The following is a 25420-nucleotide window of genomic DNA, read 5'->3' as shown; positions in this document are numbered from 1 at the left end:
TCACCACCAAAATCGCCTTGTTCAGCTGCCCACACATGGCCACTAGCATCATCAGTGAGCCATGCTTGTATCGCAAGGGGACAAGATTCGGTTTGTATCCTGGCAATCCCTGCAGCTGCTGGAAGTAGACTGTAATTATTCTAGGGGGCCATGCATATTAGGTTCTCTTGTAATTGGTTAGGTGATAGGTCTCAATCCCTGAAGCAATAAATGGACTCTGTATTGTTGATCAGTAGCGTTTACGGATAGGCGTAGAAGCATCCAGCTTGACAGAGCCAGTTCTGGTGAACCTGGCTTTTGCTATCCCCTTTATTCTGATGTTAGTCCCCCCTTCCATTTTCCCAAGAAATGTGAGAAAGAGCTAGTTTGGAGCTGAGGCACCTCATGGTCGGTGACAGCCACTTAAAAAGGACTCTGCCTCAACTTGGTTCCTAAATCCTTGACCCCTCCTTCCATTGCTCTGCAATAACCCCCAGACAAATGGAAGTAAGTTCAGGATAAGTTTGTCACCCTCTCTAAATCATTCTACTGGACAGTCTGTGCTTGAGTTTTGTCCCATTCCTGAGCCAAAAAGTCCCTGTGCAGATTCGCAGTCAAGGTGGAATACTGGTCTGTGGGGTGTGGCTGTTAAGGTCATTGCGGAGCTGAATGGCACATTTATTATTATTATTATTATTATTATTATTATTATTATTATTATTATTATTATTATTATTATTATTATTATTATTATTATTATTATTATACACATTACAGCACAGCACAAGTGTCTGGAATTCATCTCTGAATATCGAGTCCTTCCCAAGGACCTAGGATATTAGAGGTATTTGCGTAGAATATGTGCAGTTCCTAGAAGTGCTGCTTTCTGCAGCATGTGGACTGATGTTCTGTCCAAGTTTAGGCTTTCCAGATGTTTTTCAAGATTTCTTGGGATTCCTCCTAGAGCAACGACTACTAGTGGGATTACTGTTGTTCTTTTTTGCCACAATCGTTCGACTTCAATTTGTAGGTCCTTGTATTTTGTGATCTTTTCCAGCTCTTTGTCCTCTATCCTGCTGTCAACTGGCACAGCAACATCTATGATCCAAACATGTTTTTTCTCTACCACTGTTATGTCTGGGGTGTTGTGTGCCAGGTGTCTGTCTGTCTGTATTCTAAAGTCCCAGAGTATTTTTGCTTCTTCATTTTCTGTGATCTTCTCTGGCTTGTGCTCGTACCAGGTCTTGCTACAGGGCAGGCCGTACTTTTTGCAAAGGTTCCAGTGCACCATTGCTGCTAGCCTATTGTGACGTTCGAGATAGTCAGTTTGGGCTATTTTCTTACAACAGCAGATGATGTGCTCCACGGTTTCATCACCCTCTTTGCAGAGACGGCACTTTGGGTCATTGTAGGACTTTTCAATTCGTGTCTTTATTGCATTTGTCCTTAATGCTTGCTCCTGGGCAGCAAAAATCAGGCCTTCAGTTTCCTTCTTTAGAGTTCCCCTTCTGAGCCACTCCCATGTTTTCTTGCTGTCAACTTTCCCTTCAATGTTCTTAAAGTACTGCCCATGGAGTGGCTTGTTTAGCCACTGCTCCTTTCGTGTTTTAAACTGTTGGACTCTATACTCTTTTGATTCTTTGGCTTTCAGCATCTCAGCCTTGTGGACTTCTTTCAATGCTGGCTCTTGACTTTCTTGGATGTATTCTGTCAGGCCTCTTTTCTCTTCCTCTACTGATTGCTTGATGTGGAGCAGCCCTCTTCCTCCTTCTGACCTTGCTAGGTAGAGTCTGTCTACATCACTTCTTGGATGCAGTGCTCGATTGATGGTCATAATTTTCCTTGTTTTTCTGTCCAGGATGTCCAATTCGGCTTGTGTCCAGTTAATTATGCCAGCAGTGTAGCATACTACAGGCACCGCCCAAGTATTAATTGCCTTTATTGTATTTCCTCCATTTAACTTTGATTTCAAAATTTTTCTTACCCTTCTAAGATATTCCTTCCTAATTGCGCCTTTGACTTCTGCATGCTTGATGTTCTCTGCTTGCAGTATCCCCAAGTATTTGTAGCTTTCATTCACTGGTAGGCTCTTTATTTCTATGGCATTTGGCATATTCATACCCTCGCATGTTGCAAGTTTACCTTTACTGAGTTCCAAAGTTGCACACTTGTCAAGTCCAAAATCCATTGCAATGTCAGTGCTAAAGACTCTCACTGTGTTCAGTAGTGACTCAATCTCTGCTTTTGATTATTATTATTATTATTATTATTATTATTATTATTATTATTATTATTATTATTATTATTATATTGATACAAAACAGTTATACACAGCAAGCAAGATCAATATGCTGGATTTTGTATTACATCACACGTCGGACACTTCCCAAGCATCTAGGACTGTGTGATGTATCGACGAATAATGCGTGCAGAGCCGAGCAGGGTGGCCTTTTGCAGCTGACATATGGTGATTTTGTCAGCGCCAATTGTTTTTAAGTGCCGTTCAAGATCTTTAGGCACTGCACCCAGTGTGCCGATCACCACTGGGACCACCTTTACTGGTTTGTGCCAGAGTCTTTGTAGTTCAATCCTTAAATCCTCGTATCATGTAAGTTTTTCCAGTTGCTTCTCATCAATCCTGCTGTCACCAGGAATTGCAACATCAACTATCCACACTTTCTTTTTTTCCACAATCGTGAGGTCAGGAGTATTGTGTTCCAAAACTTTGTCAGTCTGAATTCGGAAGTCCCAGAGTAGTTTTACGTGTTCATTTTCAGTGACCTTTTCAGGTTTGTGATTCCACCAGTTCTTTGTCACAGGCAGATGGTAGTTGTGGCACAAGTTCCAGTGAATCATCTGAGCAACAGTATTATGCCTCTGCTTGTAGTCCGTCTGCGCGATCTTCTTGCAGCAGCTAAGTATGTGATCTATTGTTTCGTCTGCTTCCTTGCAGAGTCTGCACTTGGGATCTGTAGTTGACTTTTCAATTCTGGCTTTGATGGCGTTTGTTCGAATTGCTTGTTCTTGGGCTGCAAGAATCAAGCTCTCAGTCTCCTTTTTCAAAGTTCCATTTGTGAGCCACAACCAGGTTTTTTCCTTGTCAATTTTGTCCTCAATTTTTTCTAGGAACTGTCCATGGAGAGCCTTCTTTTGCCAGTTTTCTCTTCTGCTTTGCAGTGTATTTTTACGGTATTCACTCTTTGTCTTTTGCACTTTGAGCAGTTTTCTGCTGTTGACTTCCATCAGTGTTGGTTCTTCACTGTTTTTCACATAATCTGCCAGTGCATGTTTCTCTTCTTCCACCGTTTGTTTCACTTGCAGAAGCCCTCTACCTCCTGATTTTCTGGGTAGGTAAAGTCTGTCAACATCACTACGCGGGTGTAATGAGTAGTGGATTGTCATCAGTTTTCTTGTTTTTCTTCTTCTTATTATTATTATTGTTGTTGTTGTTGTTGTTGTTGTTGTTGTTGTTGTTGTTGTTGTTGTTGTTATACTGCCCCATCCCCAAAGGGCTCTGGGATGTTTACAACAAAAAACAACAATGGTAATACAATAAAATGAATGCATAACTTAAATAAATACATTAAAATCTAATCCGGATAAACCCCCAAATTTTAGGTGGCTTCCCAGAGCCCTTATGCTTCCTGCCGGGAGGGGCTGACACAGGTATAACAATCGGCTGAATGGTATGAAAGGATATTGCAGCGGGGGAAGAGGGAGAGTGGACAATCAGTGACCAGCTCCCCCAAAGGCCCGGTGGAACAGCTCTGTTTTACAGGCCCTGTGGAACTCATGTAGATCGCACAGGGCCTGAATAGCTGGAGGAAGAGCGTTCCACTAGGCTGGGGCCGGGGCAGTAAAAGACCTGGCCCCGGTGGAGGCTAGTCGCATCATGGAGGGGTGGGGGACCACCAGTAAGTTCACCTCTGCAGAGTACAGAGGCCAAGTAGGGGCATATGGGGTAAGACCAGTGGTTCTCAACCTGGGGGTCAGGACCCCTTTGGGGGTTGAACAACCCTTTCACAGGGGTCACCTAAGACTCTCTGCATCAGTGTTCTCCATCTGTAAAATGGATAAATGTTAGGGTTGGGGGTCACCACAACATGAGGAACTGTATTAAAGGGTTGAGAACCTCTGGGTAAGACGGTCTCACAGATAGGAGGACCACAGGCCACAAAGGGCCTTAAAGGTTAATACCAACACCTTGAAAGTGATCCGGAACTCCACTGGGAGCCAATGCAGGCGACTCAGCACGGGGGAGATGTGGTCCCTGACCGAATCACCCATGAGTAGCTGGGCTGCTGCATGTTGGACCAGTTTCAGCTTCTGAATCAACTGCAAGGGCAGGCCCGCATAAAGCAACTTACAATAGTCTAACCTGGAGGTGACTGTAGCATGGATCATAGTGGCCAGGTCAGGTCAAAGATTAAAGAATGGCAAGATCATGAAAGAATTAGACACTAGAACAATTGAATAAGCACTGGAGATCACCGAACAACCAATAACAGCCACAGCAAGAAAAATTGAAAGATATGAAGCAAGAAACGTCCAGTACAGACAAAATCAGCAATTTCGATCAGACCAAAGACATTTCTACCAAAGCCTCAACACAAAGATCAATGTTGAAAGCAAAAAAACAGAGAAAAATGCAATACTTCAGTTTTGAAAAGATCTTTGGGAAAACGAGAAGGATTACAACAGGAAGGCACAATGGATAAAAGATTTTGAGAAAGATGTTGGCCAAAAAGATTTTGGCAAGAACTGGAAATAACAACTGATATGATAATAAATCGAAGCAAGAAGGTGAAAAACTGGACGGCACCAGGACATGATCAATTGCATGGCTTCTGGCTCAAATGCCTAACCAGTTTGCATCTGACAATGGCCAAGCAGTTCAATGAAGTCATGCAAAATAGTGAAATCGATGAATGCCTAACAACTGGGAAGAAATACTTGATTCAAAAAGATCCAGCCAAAGGAACAACACCTGGAAACTACAGGCCAACAACATGTTTACCCACGATGCTCAAACTGCTCACCGTAGTAATAGCAGATAATATCATGGACTACTTGGAAGCAAATAGCAACCTGCCAGTGGAGCAAAAAGGGAACAAAAGAAGGAGCAGGGGTACAAAAGATCGACTCCTGATAGACAAAATGATAACGGAGAACTGCAAGAATCGAAGAACAAATTTGCATATGGTCTGGATCGATTACAAGAAGGCATCTGACTCACTGCCACATAGCTGGATCATGACATGCTTGGAAACGACTGTCATCAGTAAAAACATTCGCGTATTCACTGAAAAAGCGATGAGACAGTGGAAAACTGAACAGTCGGAAATGAAAACTTCAGAACAGTCAACATTAAGCGAGGAATTTTCCAAGGTGATTCACTATCACCTTTACTGTTTATCATTGCCACGATCCCACTAACAGTAATTTTAGAGAAAACAGAAGTTGGGCTATCAAATAGCCAAAGACTCGGAAAAAATCTCACATTTGCTGTACATGGATGATTTGAAACTGTATGGGAAATCAAACACAGTCACTATTGAACAGTCCAAATATTCAGCACAGATATTTCAATGGAGTTTGGCCTGGAAAAGTATGCTACTGTGGCAATATAGAGAGGCAAGATCACTGAGACTGTTGGGATTGAAATGCCTGAAGGCCAACTCATCAAGTGCAACCAGGAGGCAGCTTATAAATACCTGGGCATTTTGCAACTGGATAACTTCAAGCACAGGGAAGTGAAGACTGTGTTCAGCAGAAAAATTCGAATATCAGAATCTACAATAATAATAATAATAATAATAATAATAATAATAATAATAATAATAATAATAAGAAGAAGAAGAAGAAGAAGAAGAAGAAGAAGAAGAAGAAGAAGAAGAAAGAAAAACATTAAAGACAAAATTAAATGGTGGAAACACTATCAAAACCATAAACACCTGGGCTATACCTGTAATTCGTTACACTGCTGGCATCATTGACTGGACAAGCTGATTTAGACATTTTGGACAGAAAAACCACAAAATAGATGACGATCCACTATGCTTTACATCCTCGTAGTGACACTGATTGATTATATCTGCACCGCAAAATTGGCAGCAGAGGATTACTGCAAGTAACACAAACTGTAGAAGAAGAAAAGTATGCTCTGGCAGATTGCATCAAGGGCAGTCAACAACCAGCCCTGAAAGAAGTAAAAAATCTGAACTTAATAAAGGTATCAGCTACAAAAAGGAATACCGAAGTAGAACTGTAAAAGAAAGAACAGAAAACTGGCAAATAAAGCATTACATGGTCAATATGTAGCTAAAGTGGAAAAGTGGACGTTGCCAAAACATGGCAATGGTTAACATCTGGAACACTAAAAAAAGAAACTGAAGGATTAATTCTCGCTGCTCAAGAACAAGCGATTAGAACAAATGCAATAAAAACAAACTGCTTCTCTGGCAAGTTTCTTGCTCCAGATGTATTTAGAGAAATTCTTATTACCGTGCTTCCCCGAAAATAAAACAGGTGGCACTCAGAGCCCTCTCTGTGGACACGCGTGCACAGAGTTTGTCATGTGATAATAGGTTTAATGCTAATAATTTCCCTGAAATAATTACACTAAGACCTAGTTTTGGGGAAGCAGTGTTAAGCGCTGTTAAACCCTACTGATTTTCATGGGAAGAATGAAAGCATGATCCTTACCTGGGAGTAAGCTTGGTTGCTGGCAATGGGGTGTGCTTCTGAGTAAACCCTCCTAGGGTTGTGATTCACCCATTTGAAGCATTGCACAGTTGCTTCAAAGCAAAGCCACCGACTACCACCAAGCTTACTCCCAAGTAACGCGCACCTTGGAGCCAACCGTTTTTTCCTATATTAAAACCTCAGTATTCAGGTTAAATTGCCGTGTTGGCACTTTACGATAAATAAGTGGGGTTTGGGTTGCAATTTGGGCACTTGGTCTCAAAAAGGTTCGCCATCACTGCCCTATATAATATCAGCCCCATCCACAGCAGAGCCATACCCTTAAAGGCTATAATTCCTGGTAGTGTTGTGTTATAACTAGAGACAAAACTATCTCGCCCCCCCACCCCCCAAAAAAAATTCTGGAAAAAGGCCTTTCCCCCTATTTTTCTGATGGAAAAATAGGAGGTTTCGAGAACTACCAAAAAAAACCCACCTATGAAATATTTTCTCTTGCACAATAAGTGTACTTCTAACAAAAAGATGGGCATGCTGTAGACATATGCAGCTCTCATATGCAATTAAAACCATAAATAACATATATAGAGATAAGTAAAACATGTAATTATTAAAACACAATAATGGCACCCTGATCATGGGTCCCACATGATGTTATCATTTATGATATGTATCTAGCGGGGGGGGGGGGGGGGGTCACAAGATGCTAATGGGTGGGAAAAAGGGAAGGAAGGGAGGTCAGCTAAAAGAACTGTCCCTGCTCTTAACTATCTTTTCACCTCTTTCTCTCTTAACTTTTTACATCTCTCTCAAACCACTGTGATACATATGTCCACAGACAGGGTAACAAATAGCTTATTACCCTAACCTGATAAAAGAAAAAAGATCAAAGGAGATTACGCAGACCCTGCTCAAAAGAAAACTCTGAAAGTTTTCTTCAGAACTGAGCTCCCTAACTAGTAGCCACAGAAGAATAAAGACAACACCTAACCAGAACTATATTTAGATGTGCAAATACTACTACTGAACCTTTGTGAGACTCTTTCTCTGACCAAATAATATATTTTAAGTAAGTTACCTCAAAGTTTGTATTTTCTGTTTGACACCTATTTTTTCTAATTTCCATACAGCAAAAATTATGGGAGCTGGGCTACAGTAGTTTGCATTTTCCCTCCAGTACTAGATTTGCATTTTTGCTTGTAGAAAACTAAGACCTTTTGAACTTTGTACTTCCATGGCATCAAATATTACTGTTTTATATGCCTACTATGTTACCGTATATACTCGTGTATAAGTCGACTTTTTCAGCGCAGTTTTTGTGCTGAAGAACCCCTCCTCGACTTATATGCAAGCCACCCACCCACCACCGCCTGCCGCCGCCCATCATTCCCCTCACTCACCCACTTATCTTTTCCTTTCCCCGCCAGCAATGAGGCTTGGCTCCAGGGAAGTTGATGCTCGGGCAGGGTGTCTCTATCATTCTCTTAAAAGGGCAAAGCTCCAAAGATTGCTTAAGCAGTGCCCTTTTAAGAGAATGATAGAGACACCCTGCCCGAGCAGCAGCTTCCCTGGAGCCAAGCCTCAGAGCGGCCGGGGAGAGGAAAAGCCAAGCCTCAGAGCCGGAAAGGAAAAGATGAGTGGCTGAGTGAGTAAGGGGAAGGACGGTGGGCAGGAGCCTGCTGAGCGCCCCACAGGCTTGCGCCCGGCGTCATGGGTGGCCCTGGCTCTTCCCTGCCGCCGCCTGCTCTGCCGTTTCCTTCTTTGCAAGCAAGGAAATGCCAGACAAAGCAGTTGTCTGCTTTTTGGGTTTCCTTGCTTGCAAGCTCTTTTTGGGTTTCCTTGTGCTTGCAAGCAAGGAAACTCCAAAAGCAGACAAATGCTCTGTCTGGCGTTTTCTTGCTTACAAGCAGCGAAACACCAGAGCAGCCAAGGGTTGGGGCGGCTGTGGGGATCCAGGAGGCGGCAGGGAGAGTGATCCGGTGGGGAGCGGGCACCCCGGCTCTTCCCTTCTCCCACCTGCTTTGGAGTTACCACCCTAGACTTATACACGAGTCAATAAGTTTTCCCAGTTTTTGGTGGTAAAATTAGGAGCCTCGACTTATACACGGGTCGACTTATACACGAGTATATACGGTATAAATAATACATTTTATGTTGTTATAGCAGTAAAATTAGTTTAGGTTTGACAGGACAGCAAGAACTGCATATATTTCAATTTTTCTAAAACTTCCCCCCCCCCCCCCAATCTCTAGTCCTAACTGATGCTCCTGGTGGCACCAGACTCTAATGAACAGGAGAAGCAGAGCTGCACGTCGTCAGCACAGCACAGCGTTGCATTGCCAGCCACGCCATCCCCCCAGTCATGCCATGCCCTTTCTATAAGCCACATGAGACAAAACTGAACGTTCAGAAAGCCTGCAGAATGACACCAAAGAAGAACAACTATTAGCAAGTAGTTGCTAAAATCTTCACCAGAAAGAATAATTACGGTGGACACTGGCCACAGGCAAGCAAAGATTCAGTCCACATCACTATTTCTATTTCTCTCTCTTACCCACACCTCTCCATCCAAATGTCTGCAAGGGCCTCACTTTTTAATCTATCTTTGCTCCTAACAACACCAGTAAAAGCAGCGGCATAGTGGCTAAGAGCAGGTGCATTCTGATTCCCAGCTCTGCCACTTGAGCTGTGGAGGCTTATCTGGGGAATTCAGATTAGCCTGTGCACTCCCACACACGCCAGCTGGGTGACCTTGGGCTAGTCACAGATTTTCAGAGCTCTCTCAGCCCCACCCACCTCACAGGGTGTTTGTTGTGAGGGGGGAAGGGCAAGGAGATTGTCAGCCCCTTTGAGTCTCCTATAGGAGAGAAAGGGGGGATATAAATCCAAACTCCTCCTCCTCCTCCTCCTCCTCAAACCGGCCAAACCTCCACTCTGTAGATACTGAGGATGACAACCAGGGAGCAAGATGATGCACACAGAATAGACTGTTTTATTGGAGTTCAAGTCTAGACACAAAACTGGTGAGATGGCAGAGAGCACTTCCATACAAGAAAAAGTGCACAGTTTCTCTTTCCAGACTAGCCTGCCTTGCACATCTGTAACCTGATGGCTCACACAGACTGTGGTAGCCTGCAGCAGGCCGGTGGGGGCAGTGAAGGGGTGCGTGTGGAAGTCCTGAGCTGAGCTATATCTCACCTTGCACACTCCAGGTGCAGTGAAGTGTGATGGGCGTGATGGAGACCTCACAGCACGCAAAATGAGGCCCAGTGCAGCCAAGGAGGTCATTATCTTCTTGGTTGATTCCACACAAACAATTCTTCTGTGCAGATCTAGTTGCTGGTGCAATTGTTGCTCAATTCACACTTGCAACTGAGATTCCACGCAGCCTTTCACCATCTCCTTCTCCTCTGTACTGTTGTGAGGAAGAGGACAATATTCCAGCATTGACAGAAATAGTGTGATTGCACGGCTCCAGAAAACTTTTTGTTTTAAAAAATATGGCTTTTTTGCCATGGAGTCAAAACATGGCACCCCCAGCAGGGATTTCAAGGCAAGAGACCTTCAGGGGTCATTGCCTGCCTCAGGACCCTGATATTCTCCTTGGTTTTCCCATCCAAATACTAGCCAGGGTCAGGGCTGAGAGACTGTGACACAGCAAAGTTTCCACAGCTGAGAGGGGAGTCACACCTGGGTTTCCCAGGCCATAATTTGACACCTGAACCACTGCATCGTGTTGCCTCTCATAACATTTCATGCATTTGACAAAGCAGGCTCTGCTGCCCCACTAAAACCAGCATAAGAAACTCCATCATCATTAAGATGCCACGATTGTTTGTGACTGCTACTGAAGACTATATACATGCTCATGCCTGGCACACCTTTACAGGCTAGCATGCTACTGAGCGTGGGGACTAATCACATTTCTGTAAAAATACATTGTAACATGCATATTCCCACCCCACAGCTCCTTGGGATAAGACACTGAAATGGTGCAGTGTTTCCAACTTCCTCATAACATGAATGACTGCGCGTAATGGACACACATCAAGACTTCAGACAAGAAAAGACTTACAACAGACTTTTCTCCATAGATTTTTTGTGGTGTTGTACCATGGCCTCACTAGCATCAGGCACCCAAGTCCCACCCCCCCCCCCTCACCTTAGACCAACACAGGGTTAGCAGTGAAAACAATGTGATACAATGGTGAATTCAGCTGCTGGTAACATGACCCCAGGTCTAACTTATACTAAGGCAACTCGGAAAATCTTCTTAAAACTACTTTTCCCCCCAGAGTTCTAAGATTCCATTTTCTAGCTTAGAAGCAGGAAAAAATTGCGAACAATTATGTTGGCCCATAATTAATTTAAACAGCAAGGACTAGGATTTATTATTTGTGCTTTTCAATGGTACCAATCAAGGTACTCTGCTGTTGGATTTTTGAACCTGTTCTCCCCCACCCCCACCCCCCACACACACATTGAGAAGAAAGAAATGGCCACCAAGCACCATATGCATAGAGCAGAAATGTCCCCAGCGTTTGCAGTGTGTGCTCATCCTATCCCTGCACAGCAACAGTAACACCTCCTCCTGGGAACAATGTGAATGGTCAGTCACAAGGAAAGTCCCCTGCTAACTGTCAGGGTTGAGGCCCTGGCCCAGTAACTGATCACATGGTCCCTAGTTAGAGGCTGGATGTGACGCTTCGTGCTAGGACTTCACAAAAGTCCTGCCCGTGCCATCCTGGCACCTCCTTGGAAGTTCTCTGCACCTGAAGCGCCTCATGCTCAGGCTATGCAATAAAGATGTGAACCAGCAACATTTTTTCTGACTCTTTTTGGCAGGACATATCCACACCACAGACTGGTTCTGGTTGGTGAAATGACACAGTACTGGAAGAATTAACCTGTAAACACACCACAGCCCTGATCTGAAGTGGGGAAAGTGCTGGAAAGTGAAAGTGCTGGGAAGATCCATTGCAACCAGTTTGGCCCCAGACATTTCCCTTCCTGCCCCATAGAATTTGTAAGAAAAAAATCCCAACATCCCAAACTAGAATTCCAAGAATTCTTTGTGGCCAGCAGAATAAAAGCAATTTACTTCCACAGATGCAGATGGGGCCTTGGTCAGAAAATGGACACTGCACATGCTGAGCATCACCTGGTTGGCTAACAGGACCAGAGGCCCATAGAGCCCACCTCCTCGGTCCTGCTTCTACCACAAGCCTTGCCTACGCCCATATTACCCTGCTTGGCCTGCCTCACCGGCCTGACTAAAAGAGGAGCTCCCTCTGGTGGGGAGGTTTCTTTAGCCCCCCCCTCCCCCCCACCTCTCCTCCAGCCATGCTCGCCCAGCCATTGCTAGGGCCTGGCGCCAGAGGCGGCGCTTATGCAACCTGCCTTGTTGCTACACCCAGGCCAGTTGCCAGGCCGGGCTTGCCTGCACACGTGCTTCATGGAGGGAGCCTGGCCAAGCTGCAGGTGGGGGCCTGTGGACGGAGTGGGTGGGCGAGGCTCTGTCCAGGTGCATTGCCAGATGCCGCCTTGCGCCAAGCCAGCAGGGTGGGTGGTGGCAGAGGAGGCCCTACCTTGCAGCCGGCCCCAGGCAGGAGCCGGGGACGGAAGTAGCTCCTCGCCCGTGTACCCTGTCCAGCAAGAGGTCGAACTCCTGGTATTTTTCCTGAGCGTGGTGGTCCAGCCTCTGGTAAGCCTCCAGGCAGCCGCTGCAGGCCTCTCCGCCGCCGCCTCCGCGCGCCGCCCGCCACTCGCCCAGCAGGGCGTCCAGGCTGCAGTCGAGGCTCTCCGGGCCGGCCATGCCCCGCAGCAGGTCCCACAGCGTGTAGCCGTCGCAGAAGGCCAGGCGGAAGGTGGCCAGGTGCCGCTCCCACAGGCGGGCGGCGGAGGGCAGAGGCACGGCGGAGGGCGGCGGGGCCGGCGGGCTGCAGGCGGGCGCGCCCAGCGGGGCCGGGCAGGGGTCGTCTCCGCCGCCGCCGCCTCCTCCTCCGCCTCCTCCTCCGCCGCCGCCGCCGCCTAAGCTCCGGTCCTTGGCGCGCAGCTGGGCCCCCGCGCACAGCCACAGCTGGTCCGACAGCAGCACGGTCAGGAAGAGGCGCGAGGCCAGCGAGCGGCGCCAGCGCTGGGCCGCCTCGCCGTCGGCAACGGGCTTCTCGGCCTGGCTGGGGGGCATCCGCGCCCCGGCGCGCGCTCTGGGGCCGGCGTGGTAGCCTGCCGCGCCCAGGGCGGGCGGCGGCGGCGCCTGGCCGCGCCCCCTCCCCGGGACCGCTACCTACCTCCGCCGCCGCCGCCCCCCCGGCCCGGCAGCAGCAGCAGCAGCAGCAGCAACGGCGGCGCCGCCATCGCTGGCCCGGCGGCCCGGCCCCCTCCGCCCGCCCAGGCGCCCCCAGCCTCCGCACGCCGCGCTGCTAGCGGCTTCGCCCGGCCCGGGCATCGTGCTGCGCCGCCGCCGCCGCCCCGCCGCTCAGCATGGCCCGCCCGCCCGCCCGCCGCGCACCAGGCCGCGCCGGCATCAGCGGCCCTCCCGCCCGCCCTCCCGCCCGTGGGCGCTGCGGTGCGTCGGGGCCCTGGCTGGTCCGTCACCGCGTGGCCCTCCGCATCGCCGCCAGCCCCGCCGGGCCGGCCCGCCTGCCTCGCTCGCTGGCTGGCTGGCTGGCTGGCTGGCTGCTGCTGCTCGCTGCCCGCTCGCTCGCTCCGGGTCGGCGGGGCCTGCTGCTGGCTGGCTGGCCGGGCTGCGCCTCACTGCTGGCCTCTGCTCCGGCGCCGCTGCCCGCTGCCCGCCTCCTGCCCGCCGGCCGGACGCCCCGCGCGCCCGCCCCGCCCGGACATCGCTGCCCTCGCCCGGCCGCCGCCTCCGCCGCCGCGGCACAGCAGCGTAAGCAGGAGCCTGCAGCACCTCCGAGACGGGGCTGCGGGGCAAAGTGGGCGAGCGCCGGGGCGGGAGGCCTCCGCCCGCCCCGCTCATTGGCTGTCCGCGCGCAGCCCCAGAGCCACGGGGGAGGCCGGGCCGGGCCGGGCAGGTGGGCAAAGGCCGGCCCGGCAGAAGAGGAGGCGCCTTCGCGGGGGAGGCCGGGCGCGAGGCGGCGCTTCCTCAGGCGGCCGGTCCTGACCTCTCCGCTCCAGGCCCCCCCCCCCCCACCCCTGCCTGCCGGGCCCCCCTGCTGGGTGGGCTGGGCTGGCTGCCGGCGGCGCCTCCTCCTCCTCCTCCTCCTCCTCCTCCTCCTGTGGAGCGCCACCCGGTCCGGGGCCTCCGCCGCGCCGCTGCCGGCCCCGGCGTGCCCTCGTCCCGCCCCCCTGCTGCAAAGGGCCGCACAGCGGCTGGCGTCCGGGCAGGGGCCAGGCGGGCAGGGGCCAGGCGGGGACTCCTGCTGCTGGGCGGGAGCTCGGGACCCGGCCGGAGCCTGTGCGGGTGGCTGGCCGGAGCTCGAGTGCCGCCGGGCGGCTGCGTCTGACTGCCGAGGGAGAGGCTGCCGCGTGCCAGTCCGGGCTGAGCGAGGCCCGCCTGGGATTCCCAAGCTGAGCCAGCTGAGCGGGGCGGGCCAGGCCGGGCCAGCAGGCTCCCTCTGCAGTCGGTCGCGGCTCTTCCCGTCCTCGCCTGCCCCGCTGGCCGCCCGCGGTAGGCAGGGAGGTGCTCTTGGCAGAACCCGCTTCTCAGGCCGTCTGGGGGAGTTCTCCTGGTCCTCGGAGGCGGCTGCGTGCCGCCCCTTCCGCCCCGCCGCAGCAGGAGGGCTTCACGGCCCGCAACCGCACTCCTTGCAGGGGCAGCAGGGCGCTTCAAACCCTTGACACGCAGGAGCAGCCCAAGACTGTCAAGGGGCCGAGCCCAGCAATCCCCGGTGGACCTTGCAGGAGAGACCTCCCCTCTGGGGCTCTTCCTGGAAGCTGGACCAGCTCTCGCCTGCCCTCCCTGCTGGACTCCTCTTCCACTGGGCCATTGGGTGCCCATGCCTAAGGAGCCCTTGCACTTCCCTGCACAGCGAGGAGACACTTCTGTCGCGCCCCTCTGTATGGCTGTGTTCATCTTGTGGGGTGGGAGGTGTGCTTCAAAAGCGTCACAGGCCTCGGGATGAAGACTGGAGGGGTCTGGAGTCCTAAGGCCTGTCTTCCCTAGGCTCGGTCCCCTTTGGCCCCAGCCTAGCCCCAGGCTTGAGGCTACGGAAATGAAGGGGCAAACTGGGGCCAATAACAATACCAGACATCTTGGATGGCTTCGCAGAGAGGGAGGGAGGAGGGTGTGTCCTCTCTCCGTGTGGGTATGAATGAGGCTTGCTTTTTAATCCCTCACCCCAAGGGTAGGAGCGCATTTGACTTGAAGAGAATCAGATCCTGAAATAGCAGTAGGAATCCAACCCAGTAGCTGTATTAGGGAACTTTATTGTGTCTAGACAGCTTCTCTACCTGACAGATTGGCCTGCTCTGTGTTCACCTGCTCTGTCTTCATGTATGGTTACATTTTTGCTAAATAAATTAGTTTCCCTTGTTCCACACGATGCCCTTCATGCCTCCTGGGCGGCCACCCAGCTGAAGAGCAGAACAGGGACCGGGGCTCTGAGCCCTTCAGCCAGGCGGTGGCGGTGCCTGCTCCAGGGCTGAGTGGGACAGGAGGGATCCTTGGGAGGGAGGTGCATCCACAACAAAACCCCACACACCCCTGCCTTTCCTGGCACAGGAGGACATGATTTTCATAACCGCACTTTATGCCAGGGCATGAATTCAGAACCTTGGAGCAGTTATTTTAAGCAAACCCAAATTGTTGAGCCCTTCTGTCAAGCAAATGTCTCCCAGTCTTCACAGCATTTATTTATTTATTTATTCATTTATTCATTTATTTATGATTTGATTTGATTTGATTTGATTTGATTTGATTTGATTTGATTTGATTTTTATACCGCCCCATCCCCAAAGGGCTCTGGGTGGTGTACAACAATTAAAACACAATGTAAGTAAATAAACATTTAAAAGCAGCAATAAAATCTCCTAAATGCATTTACCGAGTATAAAACACAAGGTGTAAATTTAAAGTTAAAATCAAGATATACGGTGGCGTCCAGCATTCCAATAATATAAAATCCCTCCCTCCCCATGGTAGAGGGAGGCGTGGCGAGTCTCATTAGATGCTTCAGGCCCAGATGTTAAGGGCCAAGGAAGGGGCACTATTGGTAGCTATTCTCCCAGCGTCCGGCGGAATGCTCCACCAGCTCCCGAATCTCCCCCAAGGTCCCGCGAGGGGCTTCTCCCGACAGCTGAGGAAGAACGCTCCACCAGGCCGGGCCAAGGCCGTGAAGGTCCTGGCCTGTGGAAGGCCAGCCATTCTCGCGCCAGGGACCACCAGTAAATTGGCCTCCCACGCATCGGAGAGGCTGTTTAGGACGTATGGGGTGATGCGGTCTCGAAGATACCGCATGGGCCCCGCCCAATGGCCTTAAAGGTCAACACCAACACCTTGAAGATGACCAACTCTACTGGAAGCTGCCAATGTAGCTGCCGCAGCACAGGCTGGATGGGGTAATTCTGTAGAAGGCGCTGCCTGTAAGCAGACGCGGTTGCCAAAGCGGTGAACCAGTTTTAATCGCCGGATCAAACCGCAAGGGAAGCGTCTGTAGAGCGAAGTTACAATAGTCTAGTCTGAGATGACCATTGGCTAACGCCAGAGGCTAGGGGATCCGCTTCGGTATAGCGTACCAGTCAGCCGGGCCTGGACGGCGAAGCAGCAGCCCGGCCAAGGGCTGCCCTGGCCCCCCATTGAAAGAGAGACAAATCCAGGTGGGACCCCAGGTTGCGGACGGTGGGTCGGCTTGGCCGTGACCCCTCCCACATCAAGGCGGCTGGAAGGCCCCTCCCCTCGCGGTCGAGCCAGAGGTGATCTCCGCTCTCGGCGGGATTCAGTTTTAACCTGTTCTGTCGCGAACCAAATCCAGCGACTCGCCTCCAAACAGTGCTGTAGAGTCAGCAGGGCGGCTGCTGCTCCTCCATCAGAATGCACACGATGGCAAAATTCAGCCCAAAACTCCGGTACCAGCCACAAACGGCGATACAACAACAGCGGGACAGTAATGCCCCTGGGGTACAACCGCATTGCTGGCACTCCGGGAGGCCTGGTCCCTACACCTCACTTGCTGACTGCCCGAAACGAGGGTTATCCACTGAAGGGACAGTGCCCCCGTGACTCGAGAGGCGGCCAGGCGGTGGGCCAAAAGGTCGGTCGATATCAAACGCCATGGTGAGATCTAACACCAGCAGCCAATCCACCTTACTGCTGGAATAATGGAGTGTCCGTGACAGTAACGAACAGTCTCGCCCCATGCCCAGCCGGACTGGAAGGGGTCAAAAGGAGTCCAAAGGAGTCCAATTTTATGGACCCTGAACATTAGAAAGCCTCTGGTCATACATCAGAGGTCACGGGGGGAGTGAGGGGTTACTATGAAGCTGCAACTCCCTGTGTTGTGGTGGGATTTGGGTTGATGACTTTTATTTATTTAGTTGCCCCACTGCATTCTAAACCAGCTTTATTTTCTTGATCAAAGACAATAGTAGGTCAACGTAGAGTGAGTTACAGTAGTCAATTTTTGAAGTGACCATTGCATAGATTACTGTGGGTAGCAATATTCTCTCCTGAGGTTTAGCCCTGCATCTGGTGGCAGATGTCAGGTACAAAACTTGTCTGGAGAGAATGTTGGTAGAACATCGGCCATACAGCCCGGAAACCACTGACCTGAGCACCCCAGTGATAATTCCGGTCCATGAAAGCCTTCGGCTAAGACTCTTAACCTTGCAGATAGCCGAACTCCCTTTGAAAGCCGCCTGGAACTCACCTGCTGAATAGCAAATCATCCAAGATACCATTGATCAAACTCTGAAACACAGCGGGGCCCCCAGAAAGCCCAAAGGGCATAATTAAATATTCATACTGTCCATAGCGGATGTTAAATGCTGTCAAATGCTCGCGGAACCCAGGATCTGCCATGCGCACCCTGTAATAGGCTTCATGTAAATCCAATTTCATAAAAATGCTGCTGGTTCCCAAGTTTGCCATTAAGTTTTTAATCAGAGGCAAAGGGTACTTATTTGAGGCTGAAACTGCATTCAGACCCTGATAGTCAGTGCAGAGTCTGAGGGAACCATCTTTCTTTTTCACAAACAAGACCGGAGCAGCAAAACTACTACTGGCTTTCAGTATAAAGCCGCGGGCAAAATTCTTATCCAGAAAACCACGTAAGGCTGCATCTTCAGCTGGGCTCATGGGGTATAAACGCCCCTTCAGTAATTTGGCATCAGGAATCAATTCAATTTTACAGTCAGTGTCTTTGTGAGGAGGCAGGGAGTTACATTCCTTTTCCTGGAAAACCTGCCACAAATCCTGGTAGGGCGGAGGGATGGTTTGAGCTGGAGCGCCCCCAGTCGGTGGTAACGCACAGGCAAAACCGTCATCAGATCGCAATAAATGTTCACGGGGGATCAGGGCCCATATGGTCCCCGCAAGGTGGATTAGTAAAAGTCAAAACTCGTTGCGACCATTTCACAGTGGGGTCATGATCCATGAGCCAAGAGAGTCCCAAAATCACTGGATACTGCAAGATCTTAGCAATCACAAAACTGCAGCATTCTCAATGCCCTTCACAATTTACCAACAGTCTGGGAGTACGGGAGGCAGTGGGTCCCCCGCTCACGAGACTACCATCCATCTGGTCGAAAACAATAGTTTCCCATAGAAGAATTGGCGTAAGTTTCAAAGCCTCGACTAAACGGGGATGGATCAGACAGTGGGAACAGCCAGTATCGACCAGAGCCTGTACAATCAATTTGGGGCAACCCAGTCCACCAGATAATACAAGGGGAATGACAATGTCCTCACTCACCCACTCCATCTTGGTAGCTTCCCAAGGGGTGGGTGGTTCATCCTCCTTTACTCAGGGAATCATCAAACGGTCAACCCTTTTTGATGGCTTGGATGGTTTGGCTACAGGAGTCGAAGTAGCCGGGGTAGCCGGATGCTTGGTGGGACAGGTGGCTGCCATATGCCCCTCGCCCCCACAATACAGACACAGACTGAGCCACCGGTGACAGGCATTCTCATCGGCCGAGAGTTGTCGTTTGGGCAGAGTGGGGCAAGTGGGCTTAGCACTGGCAGGGGATATGCGGCGAGGGTGAGAGAGAGGAGAGTGACTGGATGTTGCCCCCAGAGTGGCTGCCTCATGCATACAAGCATCCACCATCCCCACTAGCACGATCCACTCCATCAGGGTGTGGGGACTGTCCCGGACCAAAGCCCAATTAAGCAAATCAGGGTGTAGGGCTTTTTTGAAGGCAAAGATTTTGACAGGATCATCCCAATCAGGTATTTTACCGGCCACTGTGCGGAATTTTTCCCCGAATTCCACATAAGTCAACTTGCCCATCAATTCTTGCTTGGCCTGCTCTCCAACAAACAGGCTCTCGAACTGGCGTTGCAGGGCCATCATGAAATCTTGGAAATTGCGCAGTTCTCCAGCCGCACGTTGAAAAAGTCCCACATGCCGATTTGCTGCAGCGCCATCCAGCATAGATCCCACCTCATACACATGCTCAATGTCAGTCAGATATTGATGCCCGTATTGCAGCATGTGGGTATTCACCTGAACCAGAAATGCAGGAAATAATTCCTGTGTCCCATCATATCTCATGGCCAGCTGGACTTGTGGCAGAAATGGAGGGGGAGCCCCGTAAGGCACAACGTTAATGGGGGCTCCACCGGGGGGCCACCAACCAGGAGGAAGTGGTGGAAACAGAGGCGGAACAGGCAAAGACGTTGGCTGTGCCAGTGGGATGGGAGCCCCTGCCAGAGGCAGCTGCCCTCCCGATGGGGGCACAGGTACTGGCGGAGCTGGTGCTGGAGGTGCTGGCACTGGTAGAACTGGCGCAGGTGGTGCCGGTACTGGGGGAGCTGGAACTGGTGGAGCTGGGGGACCTCCACCTGCTGGTGGAGGGGTCTGACCAGGGGGGCCTTGCCCTTGATGAGCCTGGGCAAGGGCCACTCACAGGTGCTCCATATCCTGCTCCATATGATGCAGGGCCCAGTGGTACTCATCTCTCTCGGCCCCTTCCGATGTACGAAGCATACAACAAGCCTCAGCTTCTGATGCAGTGATTTCTTTCAAAGGGCATGTTGCCGGCCAGAGGTGTGGTAGCCCACAAAGCACTGCCTGAGTCCAGAGGCTGTGAGTCCCTCTAGCCTTGGCCCCAACGACGGCGCACAGTCACTCCTTGTGATCCATCTAACGGGGTAGTCATGAAAGGGTTTATAGAGTCCAAGAATCCACCTGTGGCTGAGGCACCTCCACCAGGCAATGGAAGGGCCCCTTCAGATGGTTCAGATGCTGAATCAGACCGTTCCTGTTTAGTCTGCAGGAATGGGGTACCCATTGTCCGCAGCAGCAGATGCACCCTCCAGATGTTCCCCCGCAGAGAACATAGTTGCAAGGAAAGTCCTTGATAAAAGTTGCAAAATGAAAAGGTGAAATTCCAGCTATGCACAGCAGCACGGAATTCAACCTAAGAGGTGTTCTGGCTTAATTTCAGAATCCTCCAAAACTGAAACAAACTCGTGTATAGAACAGTAGTTTATTCAGAGATGTGGATCTTCCCTGGACAAAGCCAGATTTTGCCCGTGCAAAACCCAATAATTAAAACGGCATGCTCCCCCCATCCTGGGAAAGCGCACCTAAAAGTAACTGTAAGAAAGATAACAGTGAAGATGCCCAGCCACCGGCCTTGATCAGCACCTGGACTGTAAAATCACACACAGGAAGCAGTGGAAAGGCAGACAGTAGCGCATTAACCCATTCCACCACCACCCATCATACAGAAAGCAGCATAAGCAAATCCAATATCCGATATCTTGGCATTTGCTTTAGGTATAATTTGTCGCGGTCCTCACAGCGACTAGCAGTAAATACCTCGGCACATACAAACATGACGGCAATATATCGCTTTTTCTACAGTAAAGGCAATCAATACATTCCTGCTGCCTTGAAGGTTTTTGATGCTAGGATTGGTTCTTTGTTACTGTATGGTTCCCCCATTTGGATTTCGGCAATAAATAAATCATTTAATTTATTACATTCCAAATTCCTTCGGAAACTAATGGGACTCCCTAGTTGTGTGCCTTATGCTGCACTGTGCATAGAGATGGGCCAAACAACTCTAGAAACCTTGGCATGGATAAGGGCCATAAAATATTGGCTGCATATACATTTTCTAGTGGGATCCAATAGTTATATTCCCTCTTTGTTATCAGATCACTATTTCAGAATGGTATACTTTGATCTTTAGAAAGGTTGAAGCTATTGGTTTCCCTTTGGAATCACTCCTTATGCTCACAAAGGTGGAAGCCTTCAGACTAGTTAAGAATAGGCTCTTGGATCTTGATTTTCATTATTTGACTCTTGCAGCCAAGACAACCTGCTCCCCGACTACCTTATTAATCCCATGCGAGCGTGGAATTATGGCAATTAATCCCACCCAGAGGAGAGCTTTGGCTACTGCAAGATATAATGTGCTGCCATCAGCTCTCCTGGAGGGAAGATTTAAGAATATAGAATGTTCTAAAAGGGTTTGTTCTTGTGATCTGGTTACTGTTGAAACACTTGACCATTCTCTGTTTGTATGCCCTAAATATGATAAGATATGCATGAAATATATGAATTCTATTTTCTTGCAATGTTCTCAGTGGCAAGAGTGTTGCAAGATACTCAACCTGCTGGACAGCTCTGATGTGCTCTTTTGCGAGACTGTTGCAAATTTTATACTGGAAATTAGTAATTTTAACTGTTTTTTAATCTTGTTTTACTTTAAAATTTTCTCCTGTTTTGTATGCCAATAAAGGCTTGCTGCTGTTGTTGGGTGTCATGATATATAAAAAAAGAGAGTAAAGTTTCACTAAAAGGTGATTTCTAATTGGCCATGCTGGCAGGGGCTGATGGGATTTGTAGTTCATGAACATCTGGAGAGCCGCAGGTTGAAGACCCCTGGTCTAGGGGCAAAGGAGCAGTTAACCTTTAACATGATTGGTGAGTTCAACTGTAACTCTAGACCAATGAGAGGCTGATGCCTGGGCTGGGGAAAGTATCCAGTGGGATGTATAAACAATGCTTTGTGACTGTGACTTAGAGCAGATGGTTGTGGAATCAACCAGTGGAGAGGTGATCCTAGATCTAATTCTATGTGGGACCAAGACCTGGTGCGGGAAGTTAGTGTTGTTGAGCCGATAGGGAACATTGACCACAATGCTGGCAGATTCAGTATCTGCATATAGTTACATTCGCCTTCAGAAGGGGAAATTTCTCAAAGATGAGGGGGATAGTGCGCAGGAAGCTGAAAGGGAAAATCAAGAGTCAAAAATGTCCAAGGTGCTTGGAGGTTATTTAAAAACACAGTCATAAAAGCTCAGCTGGAATGTGTTCCACAGGGTAGGAAAGGCAGCACCCAGTCCAAAAGAAAGCCACCATGGTTAACAAGGGAGGTTGAGGAAATTATCAGAAAAAAGAAAATGTCTTTTAGAAAATGGAAGTCCAGTTTGACTGATGAAGAATATGAGAGGGAACACAAATGGTGGCAAAAGAGAAGCAAGTTAGCTGTAAGGGAGGCAAAAAAAGGATTATGCAGGGAACGCATTGGTCATGCGAACATCAAGACTACAGCAACAAAACAGTTATTCAAGTATATCAAAAAGTAAAAGCCAGCCTAGGAAGCGGTAGGCCTGTTAGGATGCATGCAAAGGAACAAAAGGGTGTGCTAAAAGATGGCAGGGAGATTACTGGAAAGAGAAGCTGGAATGAATTCTTTGTGCATCTGTCTTTACCCAAGAGGAGATGAGGAAAATTCCTGCACCTGGAACCATGCTTCTTAGGAGGGCTTAACCGAGGAACTTCGGCGAATGATAGTGGTAGACAAGGGAAGAAGTCTCTGGCAGCCATTGATAGAAACTAAATGCTACTCAAATCCTCTGGCCCAGATTGCATTCACCCAAGAGTTCTTAAAGAGCTCAAGCATGAAATTGCTGATCTTCTCACTTTAATATGCAACTTATCACTGAAATCTGCCTCCATCCCTAAAGACTGGAAGATGGCCAATGTCACACCAATCTTTAAGAAAGGATCTAGGGGGGACCCGGGAAATTACAGGCCAGTCAGTTTGACATCTGTTTCTGGTAAATTAGTAGAATCTATCATTAAAGATAAAATTATAAAACATGTAGAAAAGCAAGACCTGCTGAGGAAGAGTCAGCATGGCTTTTGCAGAGGCAAATCCTGTCTTACAAACTTACTAGAGTTATTTGAGGGTGTAAACAGGCATGTGGACAGGGGTGAACCGGTGGACATTGTCTACTTGGATTTCCAAAAGGCTTTTGACAAAGTTCCTCACCAGAGACTATTGAAAAAACTCAGCAATGAAGGAATAAGAGGGGAAGTCCTCCTATGGATTAAAAACTGGTTGAGAAACAGGAAACAAAGGGTGGGTGTAAATGGGAAGTTCTGACAACGGAGAGATGTTGGGAGTGGTGTCCCCCAAGGATCCGTTTTGGGACCAGTGCTCTTTAACCTATTAATAAATGACCTGGAGTAGGGGTGGGTAGCGTGGTGGCCAAGTTTGCAGATGATACCAAATTATGTAGGGTCGTGAGAACCACAAAGGATTGCGAAGAGCTCCAAGCGGACCTTGATAAATTAGGTGAGTGGGCTCAGAAATGGCAAATGCAGTTCAATGTAGCAAAATGTAAAGTGATGCACATAGGGGCAAAAAATCCAAACTTCACATACACGCTACAGGGGTCAGTGCTATCAGTCACAGACAAGGAAAGGGATTTGGGCGTCTTAGTTGATAGTTCCATGGGAATGTCAACTCAATGCATGGCAGCTGTGAAAAAGGCAAACTGTATGCTGGGGATAATTAGGAAAGGAATTGATAATAAAACTGTAAAGATTGTCATGCCCTTATATAAAGCCGTGGTGCGACCGCACTTGGGAGTACTGTGTTCAGTTCTGGTCGCCACATCTCAAGGATATTGAAGAGATAGAAAAAGTGCAGAGAAGGGCAACGAGGATTGTTGAGGGATTGGAGCACCTTCCTTATGAGGAGAGGCTGCAGGGTTTGGGACTCTAGTTTTGAGAGGAGACGTCTGAGGGGGGACATGATTGAAGTCTATAAAATTATGCATGGGGTAGAAAATGTTGACAGAGAGAAATTTTTCTCTCTCACAATACTAGAACCACTGGCGTAATGCCCATTGGGCAAGGTGGGCAGCTGCCCAGGGCATCACCTTGTGGGGGGCATCAAAATGCTGGGTTCGTTTTGGGGTATTTTAGTGGTTTTCCATTTTTGGCCTGCAGGGGGCGCAGTTTTTAGGCTAGCAGCACCAACATTTCAGCGTATCATCAGGAGGCTGTCCTTATGCTACCCTCAAAGTTTGGTGAGGTTTGGTTCAAGGAGTCCAAAGTTATGGACTCCTGCCCCATCCCCATTAGCTTCCATTGGAGTTAATGGGAGATGGGGGCTACAGTTTTGAGGGTCCATAACTTTGGGCCCCCTGAACCAAACTGCACCAAACCTGGGGGGTATCATCAGGGCAGTCTCCTGATGAGACCTCTAAAAGTTTGAGACTGTGCCTTCAGAAATGTGCCCTTTCATTACAGCCTGCAACTCCCCATTGATTAGCAATGTGCAGAAAACTCAATTCAGAACAAAGATTCTTGGGCAAATTTCTAGGATGTTCCTGCAAGGGGTGCATTTTTGGATGTATCAGCATCAAAATTTCAGGGTATCATCTGGAGATGATGGCACCCCCCAAGTTTGGTGCAGTTTTGTTCAGGGGGACCAAAGTTATGGACCCTCAAAGGTAACCCCTATCTCCTTAGCAAAGAATGGGGGATGGGACACCCCCTTTGAGGGTCCATAACTTTGGACCCCCTAAACCAAACTGCACCAAACTTTGGAGGCACCATAAGGACAGTTTCCAGATGATACCCTGAAATTTTGGTGCTGATAAATCCAAAAATGCGCCCCTTCAGGGACATCCCAGAAATTTGCCCAAGAATCTTTGTTCTGCATTGAGTTTTCTGTATCGCTGTCCATGGGGTTGCAGGCTGGGGGGGGGGACATTTCTGAAGGCACAGTCTCAAAGCTTTCATGGTCTCATCAGGAGACTGCCCTGATGATACCCCCCAGGTTTGGTGCAGTTTGGTTCAGGGGGCCCAAAGTTATGGACCCTCAAAACTGTAGCCCCCATCTCCCATTAGCTCCCATTGGAAACAATGGGGGATAGGGGCACCCCCTTTGGGAGTCCATAACTTTGGACTCCTTGAACCAAACCTCACCAAACTTGGGGAGTAGCATAAGGACAGTCTTCTGATTATATGCTGAAATTATGGTGCTGATATGTCTAAAAATGCACCCCCTGCAGGCACCAATGTCCTGGTGCAAAAAAAATTGGTCGTGGTGGAGTGGCCGTCCATGGGGGGGCATCCAACTCAGGTTTTTCCCAGGGCTACAGTTTGCCCAGGGCTGACTCATTATGCCCCTGAGTAGAACCAGGGGGCATACATTGAAAATGCTGGGGGAAGAATTAGGACTAATAAAAGGAAACACTTCTTCATGCAACGTGTGATCAGTGTTTGGAGTATGCTGCCACAGGAGGTGGTGATGGCCACTAACCTGGATAGCTTTAAAAGGGGCTTGGATAGATTTATGGAGG

The 25420-nt window shown here is 49.3% G+C and overlaps 1 protein-coding gene across 1 annotated transcript in view; it reads right to left on the bottom strand.

Annotated features, from left to right (window-relative positions):
• The window catches only part of LOC125425202 (translation initiation factor IF-2-like), a 107490-nt gene extending 93830 nt beyond the window's left edge, over positions 1-13660 (bottom strand). The window contains exons 1-2 of the mRNA XM_048482763.1: positions 13328-13660; positions 12270-13103 (exon numbers count right to left, since the gene is read on the bottom strand). Coding sequence (XP_048338720.1) covers positions 12270-13103; positions 13328-13660 — 1167 coding nt within the window. The remainder of the gene's footprint in view (positions 1-12269; positions 13104-13327) is intronic.
• Positions 13661-25420: the final 11760 nt, after the last annotated feature.

The sequence above is a fragment of the Sphaerodactylus townsendi genome, unplaced genomic scaffold (assembly GCF_021028975.2).
Source record: "Sphaerodactylus townsendi isolate TG3544 unplaced genomic scaffold, MPM_Stown_v2.3 scaffold_21, whole genome shotgun sequence".
NCBI classification, from domain to species: domain Eukaryota; kingdom Metazoa; phylum Chordata; class Lepidosauria; order Squamata; family Sphaerodactylidae; genus Sphaerodactylus; species Sphaerodactylus townsendi.
Note: the sequence above shows the minus strand (reverse complement) of the source record. Positions and strands in the feature narration are given on the sequence as shown.